Here is a 15477-nt window from a genome sequence, read left to right as displayed (position 1 = left end):
TAGACTAGAGCAGAGTTTCTCAGCCTTGGCTCTACTGACGTTTGGGGCCAAGTAATTCTCTTGAATTCCCTGAAAAAGGGAATGGTACCCACTCCAGTATTCCTGCCTGGAGAATCCCACAAACAGGAGCCTGGCAGGCTACAGTCCCTGGGATTGCAAAGAGTCTGACATGAATGAGCGCCTAAGCATATACAATTATCTTGTGCTGTGCACTGTCAGATATTTTAGCAGCATCCCTGATATCTACCTACAGGATGCCAGTAGCACCCATCACTCAAGACAATCAAAAATGTCACCAGACATTACCAAACATCCCATGGAGGGAGAAAAAAAAAAAAAAATCCCCAGTTGAAAGCTACAAGCCTTGAGAAAGATTAGTATGGAAAGATGAGGCAAGATAAGAGCTTCACTGATGACTCAAACTACCAGTAAAGCATCTGCCAATACAGGAGACCCAGGTTCAATCCCTGAGTCAGGAATATCCCTTGGAGAAGGAAATGGCAATCCACTCCAGTATTCTTGCCTGGGGAATCCCATGCACAGAGGAGCCTGGTGGGCTACAGTCCATGGGGTTGCAAAGAGTCAGACATGACCTAGCAACAACGATTTAACAATTTAAGAAGCAAGTATAACTATCTCATTCTGTGGTGTTACCCAGACCTGGAGTCGTGACACACAATAAATACTGAAGAGGCTGGGGGTGGGGGGGCAGGGACCGGGGGCAGCGGGGAAGCTATGGTGAACAGGAGTACACAAGTACCATCTTCAGGGGGAGCCCCTCAGCACCAGCCAGCTATCATCATCTGCCCTGTGGGAGGGCAAATCCAAGATCTCCAAGTCTCCTCCCCGTCCCACCCATCCCAAGAGAAATAAGTTTCAGACTTTTAAGTAAATTTTCCTGATTTTAAAAACGCGGGACTTAGTTCAAGTTTTCTGCAAAACAGTAGGCAGGCTGAATTTGGCCTTCAAGCTGCCAGAATCCAGATCTGTAGTCTGGACTACAGACTAAGATGATAGCTTGAAGGGGTGTTTAGGAGAAATTGATGGATCCTGACCAAATAAATCAACTGTTAAAAGCCAGTTTGGAGAACAGGGAGCAAAAGTGAACTTGAATAAGTATTAGACAATATGATGGAATGTCTGTTGAGTGTGATAATAGCTTTAAGACTATGTCTAAAAAAAGAAAAGCCTTATCTGTTTGAGATATTTAAATATATACATATATGCTTTCCACTACAGATGAAACAAGCAACAAACAAACAAAAAAACAGAGAGATAAAAAATAGTGGTTAAAATTCAACATATCTGAATATCAAGGTTAAGAGAAATAAGGAAAAGTGACTTCAAAATTCTGAATTCGAGTAAATAATCAAAAAATATCACCCAAGAAACTATACTGCTAAACTTATTTATTTCCTTTGGGTTCCCCTGGAAAAAGTTGTCTTTATAGCTTAACTTGTTAAAACTTATTTTCTAGTATTAACTGAAAGCCTACACTTTCCTTTCCATTATCAATCAGAATAAAAGAATTCATTTCATGCATCATATGCTCCACTTTAAATAATGTTAATGGGAATTGCACTCTTTAAAATAATACATTTTAGCTAGTAGCACTTGAGCAATTTCTGTTTGTAGACTCTGTGCTAAGCCTTTCACTGGTATTAGCATATTTAATCCTCAAGTCAAATGCAGAAGGCAATTACCATTTTAAACTATGATTTAGAGAGGTTAAGTAACTTCTTCCCAGGACAATCAGCAAATAAGTGGCAGACACGGACTTTAAATATGGATTGATACCAAAACCCATCTCCTTAGCATTATCCTATACTGTCCAGAGGGCATCTTTCATAATTAGCATACAATCAGTTATGAATATCTGGCCTTAAAATAAATCATTTGTCCCAGTAAGTCAGGCAAGCTCATACATACCTTTAACTCCCATTTGGAAGTGTCTAGGCAACCCACTCCAGTATTCTTGCCTGGAGAATCCCAGGGACGGGGGAGCCTGGTGGGCTGCCATCTATGGGGTCGCACAGAGTCGGACAAGACTGAAGCGACTTAGCAGCAGCAGCAGCAGCAGCAGCAGCCCCTTCCTGAATGGTGAACCCTCTTTGGCTGTATTCAGAAAGCAAACCTCCCTTCTATAACCCCTTTGCAATTGACCCACAATGTTTGAAGGGCAAACTAGTATCTTCCTCAAATTCTTAATAATATATTTAGATTGAAAGTGGGACCAATACAGCTTTCCAGATAATTCAAAGCACAACGGACTTGCACCTCAATTTATCAGTAACTTCAAGAAATGTGAAGCAATTTCTTCCACCATGGAACACACCCACGGATGGCAACACAGAGTAACAGTGTCTAGGTTTCTGAACCTCTGCCAGTCACCACAGCAACCAGCGAATTCCTCGTGATCAAATGTAAAGCAAATCCAGTACTGCACTGTCAGTGTGCACAACCCACCAGGAACCATGCACACAGGACTGCAGCCTCAGAATCACAGACAGCAACAATGGCTGGGATGTACAGTCTATTAAGGTTAATACGACATGCTTTGCTATCCAGGTAAACAAATTCCTCATAGGAAACTATTCAAACCTATATTTCCATTTAGGGCATGTCCAATTTTACACAAGCAAATTTCCCCTCTGACAGCATTTGAAGCAGTGGCACTTTCAGGTATTTCTGAACTCAGTGCCTGAACCCATTAGAATCACATATCATATAATTTTCTAACAGACCCGCAAGCAATTTCATGTTCTCTTCTCCATGTCGCCTCCACCTCCTATCACACAGTAAGACCCCTCTTCACACAGTAAGACTCATTTTTCACAAGGATTTTCTACAATTCAGATATGCTCTAAACTCATTCAAACATGCACCCTTCTGACACTTAAGAAAAAGTCATACCTTACATCAATGAAGAATTTAAATTCAATTTTAGAAAAGGAGATATAACTGTCCATTGTGACCATTTCTTAGGTTTACATATATGGTTTAAAATAAGCTTCTTAGTTTATCTTTTGGGGACTTCCCAGTGGTAAAGAACCTGCCTGCCAATGTAGGAGATGTAAGAGACGAGGGGTCGATCTCTGGGTTGGGAGGATCCCCTGGAGGAGGGCATGGCAAAAATAAGCTTCTTAGGTTATCTTTTATCTCAACCTAAAAAACCTTCCCTACCCACTCAGCCATAAACTGTAACCCGCCACAGTGCTGCTGTCACTGGTGTAATGAGTCATTCGGGGACTTGCTATGGAGAAGAAAGACTGGGCTATTCAGGATTATATACCCTGCAGAAAAATCTCATGCTTCTACTTGAGAGACATGAATATATCAACTATTTTATAATAATATGAAGGTTAATTATTTTAATGAAACAGACTTTTCTTCAACCTTACCTACTCTCCAGGAGAAACATCTGCTAAACAGGTAAACATACCTGTTTATTTGATAAATCACAGTTAGTCTCGAAAAACAACACCCAGATTAAATATTTCTGTGATCTTTTTATAATCTTACATTTAAAAAGGTAACAACTGTATGTTTTCAAAACTAAGCCACCCTCTTTCCCATCCAATTGTTTTCTTTGAACTGCTTCCTTCAATTTACATAAAATCCATCTACAGCTGTAGGGAAAAAAAGGCAGAAAAAGAGAAAATGCAAAGGGCACCACCATCTCCTCCACAGTCTGGGTCTAAGACTGCATTACTTACTAGACATGTTCCATTCCAGGGGTGCAAACACATTACTGTGACACTGATTGAACAATACATCAAAGAAAAGTCCAGATCAAATGGGATTCCAAATTTCTACTCCATTCTCAAGGTTTATTAATTACCTCAGGATTTCCCTGATGGCTCAGTGGTGCAGAATCCACCAACCAATGCAGGGGATAAGGGTTCAATCCCTGATCCAGGAAGATCCCACATGTCACAGAGCAACTAAGCCCATGTGCCACAACTACTGAGCCTATGCTCTGGAGCCTGGGAGCCACAACTACCAAGCCCACATGCCACAGCTACTAAAACACAGGGCCCAGAACCCATGCTCTGCAAGAAGAGAAGCCACCACCTTACGAAATCCACATACTGCAACTGGAGAGTAGGACTCGCTCATTGCAAATAGAGAAAAATGCCACACAGCAACAAAGACCCAGCACAGCCAACAAATAAAATTATATATATTTTTTAAAAGAGTTATTACTGTGAGTAGCAAACACTATGCATACACACACACAATGCATACAAAAGCTTTGCTCCCATGAGCTGATTTTCTTTTTGTTTATCCTGCTCTGGGTTCTATCCCTGGGTCCGGAAGATCCCCTGGAGAAGGAAATGGTAACCCACTCCAGTACTCTTGCCTGGAAAATCCCATGGATGGAGGAGCCTGGTAGGCTACAGTCCATCGGGTCACAAAGAGTCAAACACGACTGTGAGACTTCACTTCACGTTTACTAAATGCAATCATATTTTAAAGATATTTTATGCTTCAAAAAAGTAGATCTAGTTGATTTGATTAAGTGTTACACAACAATTTGGAGAAGCACTTCCAATTCTTAAACAGCATATTTCATTAAAAAAACAAATTTCAACTTCAAAGGAGTTACCAGCATCATTTTTGTAAATCAACAGGACTTAGGACTGAAACAGAGAAATACAGTTATTTTTTAAAGCAGTTGTGTGTGCTCACTCATGTCCAACTCTTTGCCACTCCATGGACCATGGAATTTCCCAGGCAAGAATTCTGGGGTGGGTTGCCATTTCCTTCTTCAGGGGATCTTCCCAACCCAGGGATGAAACTCGTATCTCCTGCATCTCCTGCATTGGCAGGCTGATTCTTTATCACTGAGCCACCTGTGAAGCCCTTAAAAACAGTTTACAGTATTTAAATGTACTGTGGAATATATGATTCTCCTCAGAAGATGGAAAACAGCTTCATATAAACACCAGATTGTTTTCTCCTCTCATACTGAAACACTTGGAATATTTTTAAATGTAAATTTAATTCTAATTATTCTTGACCTTACTTACTTACCTCTAACTCAAAAGTTAATTAGGAAAAACACAATATCAAAGCCTAAATCCAGCCTCTGACAGAATAATTAAAATCTTAAAATACAAACAACTTTGTATCTATGCTTTCTTTGGCCTAACAAAAATATTGAGTTTCCTTGAGGCCTCTTTCTGACTCCTGAGGCACTTTGTCTCCACTACACATCCTGACATTTAGAATTTCAAAACATCAAATAAAAGAGCTAGAGAAAGCATCCATTACAAAGAAGTCTGGAGAGGAAAAGTAACTGGCTGTTAGTGAGGGAAAGGGTTGGAACTTAGATGTAGGTTTCCTGATTCCCAGATGTCTATGGTCTTCCAACAAGCCAGACTTCATCATAAGTGCCCCTTTGATTTGTTCAGTTTTAATATGCATTATTTTCCATGTAAGCAGCTTTGAACCAGACTGAGCCTGACGCGCTTTTTGTTTTTCATGGTTTTCTACTTTTCCTCCACATAAGGCAACTCAGAACACAGACTCGACATTCAATTAATACTCACTGAATTAAATTTTCAAATATTAATTGTCACCCACACAGACCCTTTCTCCCACGTCACCTGGGTGTCCTGGAATTCAATTCGATTTAACCATAATTAGCACAGACCCAACAGGTTAAGGACTCAGTCCCATAAGTATTCCCATTTCAGATACCATCACAAGCAGAATGATCCCAGGTTACCCACAACTTCTGCCTGACTTTGCTACAAATCAGAGGTTCCCAGGACTCCTCTCCTTGGGCTCAGTAATTTGCTAGCATGGCTCACAGAACCAAGGAAAATAGTTGACTTACTACTGCCAATTTATTACAAAAGCTATGTGTTAAAGGATACAAAGGAATAGCAAGATGAAGAGATACACAGGGCCTAAGAGATGAAGGTCTACAGGGTCCCAAGGGCGGGAGCCTCTGTCCCCATGGAGTCAGGTATACACCACCTTCCTGGCTTGTAGATACATTCCAAGGTTCAGAAGCTCTCCAAATGCTGTACTTTGGGGATCTCTATAGAGGCTTCATCCCATAGGCAAGGTCAATTATTAACTGGTTTTCGAAATATTCTCTCTTTCCAGAATATGGAGGGGTAGGGCTGAAAGTTCCAAGTTTCTAATCATGGTCTGGTCTTTCTAGTGACCAGCCCCATTCATGAGCCCACCAGGAGTTATCTCATTAGAACAAAAGATGCTCCTATCACCCAGGAAATTCCAAGAGATACAGGAACTCTGTGTCAGACACTCTTACACTATTATCACTCAGGAAATTACAAGGGTTTTTAGGAGCTTTGTGTCAGAAACCAGGCTCAAAGACCAAATATTAGCAGGAAGAGGGGAGTAGAGACCAAACTAAATGTATATTTTTTATTATCTCACAACTTAATATTTTGGCCACCTGATGCAAAGAACCGACTCATTGGAAAATACCCTGATGCTGGGAAAAATTGAGGGCAGGAGGAGAAGAGGGCGACAGAGGATGAGATGGTTGGATGGCATCACCAACTCAATGAATATGAGTTTGAGCAAACTCCAGGAGATAATGAAGGACAGGGAAGCCTGGGGCACTGTAGTCCATGGGGTTGCAAAGAGTTGGATACATCTTAGCAACTGAACAACAATAACACTTATCTAAGTATGGACTTTGTGGATTCCAACCCTGGAAAAGAAAGATCTGTATGGGTAAAATAAAACGGTGAGAAGAACTGAGAACTGGGATGGAAGAGTGGAGAAAGAAAAGCTGAGCAAAGACACATAATCTATAAATCCCTAAGGATGTGCCAGGTATGCAGGTCTTTAACTAAAGTCATAATAGGGCAAGAAATGTGAGTCTCTACTTTGTGTGTTCATTGCTTTGCTTTTGGTGATTTTCCAGTTTGGCGTTTTGTTTTGTTTTGCTCTTGGTTACCTAGTAAAGTCACTGTTTAAAAAATTCCAACCCTGTTTAAACTAAGAAGAAAAGGAGAATTGTCCTTCTCTAGACGTGGCCGACAGGAATTTCAGAGGCTCTGGATGAACAAGGCACTCTGGTCACAGTTTCGGTGCCAGCTGGAGGCCCTGAAAAGACCCAGTGAGGTTAGCGCAGGAGAGCGGGGAAGCAGAGAGCCTTGGAAGACAAGAGGCCTCAGAGCTGTCTTAGGCAGGACTGGAAAATCCCATCAGAGGGCTTGCGATCTGCAGAGCAGCACTGTAGGACTTCCCCAGGGAATTGAATTAGGGAGGTCATTTGAATCTTTCTGCCTGTAAACTGTTAACCAGGTAACTAAAAAAAAAAGAAATTAATTTGATTAATATATTTGCTTTTTTTCTTTGGCATAGTATACTCCTAGACCCAGGAAGAAAGGATTAAATGTTTAAAGAATCAGTTTGAGAATACATTTTAAAAATCTAAAAGTAAATGGCTTCCTTCCTGGCACATTACTGAACAGGGGGATTGAAGCAGGAATCAATGCCTGTGGCCAGCAATTTGTTATGTAAATGAATATTGAAATGTTTCCAGTCAATAACATTTGGGTAACAAAAGACATATTAATAAGTCTCTGGTTAATTATATGCTAGCCACGTATGTAGCACCTATAAGTAATTAGCAACCCAGGCTCTATAAAAGTTGTAGCTTCAAACCAGTAAAACTGACTAGTCTATGACAGAGCCTCACTGATGGGACACTGGCTCTGTGCTGGGGCTCTGTGGTCTCTGGAACTAAGATGCAGAGTTTCTGGGGCTTTTTCTGAACAATGTCCCAGAATCAGGAATTCAAGGCTGCCAGAATTCCACGTATTTCTTCCACTTGCTGCTGTGCCTGCAGAGTGACGCTGCATGACATGATACATATTCAATGTCTCCTTAGTGCCCCTGAAAGTCTGGGTCTGACTGGGGCTGGTGATGAGAGCAATGAAAATTGTGTATGCTTGCAAGTTACTTCCTGCCATAAGAATCTTTACTGTATAATATTCACATCATTAGAAACGTAGAACCACAGCACTTTAACCAGAGGAAAATCCTCTCTCTCTCTGTGGAAGAAATGTTGAAATAGATTAGCAGTAACTAGAAAAATAAACAGAATTCCTTGTAAAAATTTGAGTATGTAACCCTAAAGTAAATGAGCAGATGATCGTTTAGTGTAGTAACACCAGGTCATCTTATGCATTCAAAATAATAAAAGTAATATTAAAGTCAACATAACAAATGAGTTTTAATTATAACTCTATCCCATTTTATAAATTCGATCATGTTTGCTAGACGCACTTTTCCTGACCATTTAGCCCCCTCATTTTAGCTGTATATCCTTGAAAATTCTTAGTTGTATTAAAAATTTTTAGAATGTATTAACAATAACAAGCAAGAAATTGCCATGTGCTTTCTTCTATTTCTAGTGAAGATTTTGATTATAAAGTAAGGATTGTCTATTCACCATTCATTCAACATTTTCTCCCTAACTAAATAAAATGTAATTCCAATCCTATACAAACTAAATTTTAAATCAAACTGTTTTGTAGCAGAATATAAACAGTAAACAAAGTAAATGTCCACACTAACAAATTAAGCATCTTCACAAATAATCACATCTTTTTTTAAGAAATAAATTTAAGGCAGGAGATACATTCATATTTCAATCAGAATAAAAAAATGATTGTTATTTTCCCAAAACTGCTACAATATACAATATGTTAGTGAACATAACTAAGGCCTGAAAAATACTTATCAATCCATCTAGTTAACTAAATATGTAAATGCACTTACCTGAATAAGTTTTTTTAAGAGATTTATATTTAAAAAATAAATCAAAATCATTTACAGATGTTGATTCGCTTCTTTTAATACACAGAAGCAAACATGAAATGGAATTTTTTTCCCCAAGTATGAAATAACATATCTCCAGTCTTGGAATCTTGTTTTAAAAAAAGTTATCCTGAATGGGAAACATTAAAACTTATTTAAGTTTTGTGTAATTTTTATTTTATTATAATCAGTATTTTTTAAAGGAGCACTCTTGTGACACAGCTAAGAGGGTAGTAATAAACTCAGTAGCACCATAACCAAACACAGGTTGCAACATAATAGACTGTAAGTAGCAAATCAACTATGTTTCAGTTTTTAAAAAGACAGTAAGTAGCATAATGACAACAAATCATAATACACTATTTATAATTCTACTCCTCTGCATAACTATTTCTTGGCTAATTAAAATCTCAATTGTGAAAATTAGTTCTGTTATTTTAGTTTAGTGAGGCAAACACTGCAGCAAATGCAAAGAAGTAAAATGTAAAAGGAAATATCTGTCATTTTAAAAGCAGCAATTTCTCAGTTTAGCCTCAGTTTTATAGCAATGGTTGAAGGAGAATACTCATTGAAAAATGTGCTAAATATTTCCTCCCAGGAATGAAGCCACAAATTCATAACCAAGTTTCTAGACCAAGTTTCTAGAACACACACAAGCTCCGAAGAAGAAATATGCATCTCCTTTCCAACTGGACATCAGTGTTTATTCATTTTGCATCATAAGCACACTATTTACACCAAAGTACATGTCTAGTGAGCATCGAGCGCCAGGTTTAAAAAGATGTAACAGAGAAGCTCTCTGTTTGAATTCAAAATGCCACAGAAATCAGTGGTGAAGTCTAAAATGAGAAACAGCCCTCTCAAATGCCAGAGCCAACTGCTACTGTCCACAATCCGACTCTTTCCAAGGGGAACAGCAGATCTGCAGAAGACATGACTTAAGTGGGAACATCGCTTCCTAAAAATGGGCAAAGGGTTTCTGTACAGGACCTGAGGAAATAATTTCGAATTTGCAGGCCATACAGCCTCTGTGACAAACACCACTCCACTCTGCCTTGTGGCACCAGGGCAGGCACAGATGATATGTTAATGAATGAATGTGGCTTTTAGCCAATAAATCTTTATGGACCTGAATACTGGATTTCTTATAACTTTTACATGTCATGATATGCTATTTTTCTTTTGATATTTTTTCAGCTTTTTTTAAAATATGAAAGCCATCGTTAGCTCACTAGCCGTACAAAAGCAAGTAGCTGTTAACAGTTCACTGGATTTGACCCATGGGCTGTAGTTTGCTACAAGTATCAGCAAAAGGTTTCCATTAGGCTCTGTCTGTCCCTTGCCCCTCCATTTACACAAACCTACAAATTAGGGCTCTTTAGCAAAGTGGCCCTTTTGCTTCTTTCAGATCTCTGATGCCCAGTTTCTATGTTTTTCCCATAGGTCTCAAAAGTCTAACACAACAATGGTCAGGAAAGACATAGAGTGTGGCCTGAAGAAAGGGAAGAAGCCCTCTTCATTTGCTTTCAGCCATCTGATCTTCTACAAATGACACAACATCCAAATGTTCATTTCACTGTCTATAAGAGGATCATGGTATCCAACCACCTGAAAGTATTTTTGAAAGTGTGATTTTACATTGAAAAAGGCAGGTAGAGCAAAAGACGCCACATGTGGAGGAGAGTTGCCAAAAACTTGTTCAGAAACAAGGCCTAGCTTGACGTTTCATGGGTAAGTTCCTTGATCATGATGGTGTGTGGGTCCCAGGGAGAGAAAGTGAATTTAGTTAAAACCCCAGGGAAAGAAACAGCAAACAATCCCATTGACTGCATGCCACTTTTCATAATTATCCAAGGTGGCCTGAAACATAACAAACATTAACTGAGAATCTTCTGTGTTAAAAGAACAGGAAAGGTAGTATGAGGAGCATAAAAAGGAATAAGACTCAACCCTTAGGCCAAAGAATGTATCATTTATTAAACATAAACATCTATCTTACAAAGCAGATATGATTTGTATAAATCAACAGCATTAAGAAGTTAGAAAGACAGCAAAAAAAAAATAGTAGGGGGAAGAATTTCTTAGGAGCTAGATTTAAATAAAGAACAGAATTTCAAGGAGAACAGCCACAAATTTGAGAGACATGTACATGTACATCTAGGGTTATAGGATATGCGGATTCTCAATTCCAACAGATGTTACTAAATTTTCTCCAAAGGTGCCGTGCTTCCATTAACAGTTTAAAACTTCATCCTCACAACAGTTGGTGTAATGAGAGTTTATTTTTTAAATGCTTTAGTCAATGTGATGGGTAGAAAAGGATACCTTAATTTCATTTTCATCTCTGGTCCTCTCATTCTCCCAAGTTGTTTCATATGTCTATTTTTATATGAACGCAAGGCAGAGGCTGGTCATTCTATGTGGCTGGAAACCAGGACACAGAAAGTACACAGAGGACAAGCCTCCCTCTCTTCTTCTGGAGGTTTCTCTGGGACCTTGGTCTTTTCCTCTCCACCCCGTAAATTGCCAGTTTACATCAGCAGATAGGGACAACCTTCCCTTTCCTCCATGAATGTGCCAGGGTAAATTAAAGAGTTTATAAATGAACATGCTTGAAAAATACTGGTCTTGACAGAAACATCTGAAACCACTTCCTCCATTTTTCCCTAAAACTTGGTTTCTGCCCAATTTAGACCACGGATGGTCAAGGTACCTTAAAAAACACACAAAATGTTGATCCAGCTCTGGAGGCCTGATTACAAATCCTTGGCAGGAATACATCCACTGCTTTCTCATCTCACTGAGAAGGCAAAAAAGTGCAGGAAACATAAATTAGGGAATGAACTTGAAATGCTGACACTCATTAGGAGGGTTTTGCCTCAAAAGCTCCCATGGAAATAAAATTTTAAGGCAAAATTCCTATAAATGATTCTAGGAGAAAATGATTATTTTTAACCAAATCCTTATTCAGAGTCTTTCAATGTTGAGAATAAAGTGGCAATCAAACAAGAATGAATGCAGTACACAGCAGAACTCTCAGTCAAGAGAACAAAAAGCAGTATTTTCAACCTCGGTTAACACACAGCATCAAAGCTAGGAAAAACTATAGTCCAAAAACTGATTAATGTGATTCGAACAGTATATTCTCTACTACAGTGGAAAAATTGAAAATCACTACAAATATTTGTTTCCAAAAGAAAGCATTAGTCGCTCAGTCATGTCCAACTCTTTGCGACCCCATGGACTGTAGCCCACCAGGCTCTTCTGTCCCTGGGATTCTCCAGGCCAGAATACTGGAGTGGGTTGCCATTCCCTTCACCAGGTGATCTTCCTGACCCAGGGACTGAACTGGGACCTCCTGAAATGCAGGCAGATTCTTTACTGTCTGAGCCACCAAGGAAGTTTAGAGTGGCTAACATCATCCCAGTAATACTATAATACCACATGGTCTTGAATACAGATGGATTTGTCTAATCCAATGGTTCCCAATCCTGAGCAATTGTGTCCCTTGGAAGACATATGATTATTTTTCATTTTGAGACATATATCATATTCACATCTGCAGAAGGGTGCTCCTGGTATCCAATAGGGAGAGACAAAGGGTGCTGCTAAACATTGTAAAATGCACTGAGTAGTCTCCCACAATAAATAGTTATCTGGTTCAAAATGTAAAGAAGACCTGTTCTAATCTATTTCTTCATGGCTAGCTGGGATATATTGGCAAAAATAGGGGGTTAGAGATGATAAGTATTCCTTAAACACCACCTATTGAGTAAGCTAGACAACACAGAGTTCTGAAGTTTGCTTGATACTGACATAAAGTTTTCAATTAAGCAATTTTCAGTTGTAATATTTGAGAAAGAAAATGGAACATAATCCATGATTCTCCCTATGTTATTAAGCACTGTACCATCTATATATATTAGCTTATCACATTTACTTATACAACAGTTCATAATCAAACTGGCAACTGCTGGCTTCACCTATTACAAATCAATATATTTCTGAATTTATATGATTCTGAACTTCCCATGCCCACTCACCAAAACCAGTCTTCAGATTTCAGCAGTGGGTTTTATGTGGTCACTTTCTGAAAAAAAGCATTCATATCTGAAATTTCCTTCTCTGATGTTGCTGCTGCTGCTGCTGCTAAGTCACTTCAGTCGTGTCCGACTCTGTGTGACCCCACTGACAGCAGCCCACCAGGGTCCCCTGTCCCTGGGATTCTCCAGGCAAGAACACTGGAGTGGGTTGCCATTTCCTTCTCCAATGTGTGAAAGTGAAGTCGCTCAGTCGTGTCCGACCCTTAGCGACCCCACGGACTGCAGCTTACCAGGCTCCTCCATCCATGGGATTTTCTAGGCAGGAGTACTGGAGTGGCTTGCCATTGCCTTCTCCGATGTTACAATCCATTAAAACTTTACAGTACACCTCCATGAAATTAAAAGTCAAATTAGGAAAGCAAGATGATTTTGAATGTAAACCTAAACGCAACCACAAAGAGATGCCTTCTATAAAAAGTAAGGAGTGCTGAGAATGAAGTGAAATAAAATATGCAAAGGCTGAAGAGGTCCCTCTAAAAGCAGCAAAACCCTTAGAGGTTATTTTATTTCCCAGTAAGTTTCTTTGGATATTTCAACAAAGAAAGTCATTTTCCTGGGAATTATTTTTTGTCTCCTTTTCTAAGTTTGCTGAAGGCATTTTCTTGTCTAGATGTTACACTAAAAGATAATTTTTAAATAATGAAAAAAAATTAGTTAAAATTTAAAGGAACCACAAATGGTTGGGAAACTCATTTTGAAGCCATCCCAGGTACCTGAGAAAAAGGAAAGTATCCTGTAACTGACAAAAATCTATCTGAATGCTGAAGTTTCTCAAGCTAACAAAGCTCATACTGTTTGTTGTTTGACAGGAATGTAGAAAGATGGGCAACTTACTCCACTGCAGTTTTCTGAAACACAGATGAAAACAAAGGTATTGCTTACATGGACTGATTGGGTTTTACACCAAATGTCAACTTCGGAATGTAGACCCAAAATAGAAATTTCTGTCCTTGTGCTTAAGTAAAATTCAAACAGAAAGAGCCCTATTTACTCACCTACCCCAAAAAGACAAAATGATCTTATTTTGTTTTGTTTTTTAAAAAAAGCAGTACAGCAGAAGGACTTTTAAACGCAAGATCTAATTTCAGAGAGCACTGAGTTAGAGGACAAAAGTGGAAAAGCCCAAGGATCTCATGTGCTGTAAATGGATGCAAAGTATGTTTCCACGAACACGTGGTGAGGTTCTCTTTAATCTTGCTAAATGTAAAAAGTTGTGTTTTAGATGACCTTGACTGTACTATGGACTGCAGTTCCAACTTCTGAAAGGAGAATGTGCCTAAAGGCAAGAGAAGCGTCCCCTCCAAATCCCCAAGGAGGAAAGCTGCCGCCTGAAGGGAGGTATTGGGTAGCCAAGCCATCTTACTGAAAACAACCAAGGTTTTTGAGCGTTGTTTTTGGCAGGAGGCAGGTGTTACCGGCAGCTTCCTGGGGCGCTGGAAGGAATGTGTCACCATCAATCAGAAAGTACACTGAGCCCCGTGTTTAGGTCACAGAGGGAGCACCGCCTCGTCCAGTAAGGATAAATCCTGCCAACTCCAGCAAAAGAGGAGAAAGGAAAGTTGCAGGAAAGGTGTTGGCGCTCAGGGACCTCCAAGTCCAAAAGGAAACCCCCAACTTGTGTTGAAGTAAATCCCCAACTTGTGTTGAAGTAAACTTCGTGAGCTCTCGGGTTCCGATTCCAAGAGCCCATGAGGGCTGATGCTCGTACATTCCTCCCGGGTCCAGCACCGCCCGAGCTCAGTTCTGGGGAAGACCTGGGCGGTGCTGGGAAGAAAGGGCAGTCCGCCCCACCCACCTCGGTGGTCCTGGCGGAAGGACAGCCTCGCTCCAAATCAACCTCCGGGCACTTGAGGGGGACGGGTCCCCCTCAACCTACTCACCTGGCGGGCCCCACGCGAAAGGCCAGCGGATGAATGAACCACCCATCCGGCCGAGCCCCGCGGGACAGGGCGGCCCGCGGGAGCGCTCACCTGTGGGGATACTGGGGGGCTTCTCCGAGTCTGCACCCAGGCAGGGATTCCAGGGCTGGAGAACCAGCGCCGCCAGCAGCAGGAGCAGCTGCGTCTTCACAGCGCACCACCCCATCTTCGGCCCCTCGAGGGCCCGCGCGGGCTCCGGCACCCCAGCCGCCCGGCCGCGGCGCACTTCTCGCGAGAGCGGGGACCCCTCGTCCGCCCGGGGTAGAGGACAGCAGGCGGGAGCCGGCGGGCGGAGTGTGCGCGGGGGACCGGCGGGCGGTAACGCGAGCGGCGCGGGAAACCCGGCGGTCTGGGAAGCACAGGGCGGCGGGCGCCCCGGGCGCCGCGGGCGACTTATAGCCTCCCCGAGGGGGAGGCGACGGGGCGGGCTGCGCCCCGGCTATTGGCCGCCGGCTGACCTGCTGCGCCGCTGCGTGCACCGTGCGGTCGCCTCGGCTCGCCTGCCCCAGCCCCACGTCTGGGATTGTTTGCGCCACTCCGACCTATTTAAGGAGCCGTCTGCGGCTACGTGTGGAGGCTCACGCAGGGCTTCTGGATGGAACCAGGAAGCTTGTAGTTCGGTTTGGGAGTGGGCCTGC

At 41.2% G+C, this 15477-nt stretch overlaps 1 protein-coding gene across 2 annotated transcripts in view; it reads right to left on the bottom strand.

The window, feature by feature from the left end:
* The window catches only part of PLOD2 (procollagen-lysine,2-oxoglutarate 5-dioxygenase 2), a 120514-nt gene extending 105292 nt beyond the window's left edge, over positions 1–15222 (bottom strand). The window contains exon 1 of one of the 2 annotated variants that reach the window (XM_088840001.1): positions 14891–15222. In XM_088840001.1, the coding sequence (XP_088696127.1) occupies positions 14891–15005 (115 nt within the window). In that variant the 5' untranslated portion in view covers positions 15006–15222. The remainder of the gene's footprint in view (positions 1–14890) is intronic. The other variant, XM_088839998.1, reaches the window with a different exon arrangement.
* Positions 15223–15477: the final 255 nt, after the last annotated feature.

The sequence above is a fragment of the Moschus berezovskii genome, chromosome 1 (assembly GCF_049115385.1).
Source record: "Moschus berezovskii isolate FMDL1 chromosome 1, NW_MosBer_1.0, whole genome shotgun sequence".
Lineage (NCBI taxonomy): Eukaryota > Metazoa > Chordata > Mammalia > Artiodactyla > Moschidae > Moschus > Moschus berezovskii.
Note: the sequence above shows the minus strand (reverse complement) of the source record. Positions and strands in the feature narration are given on the sequence as shown.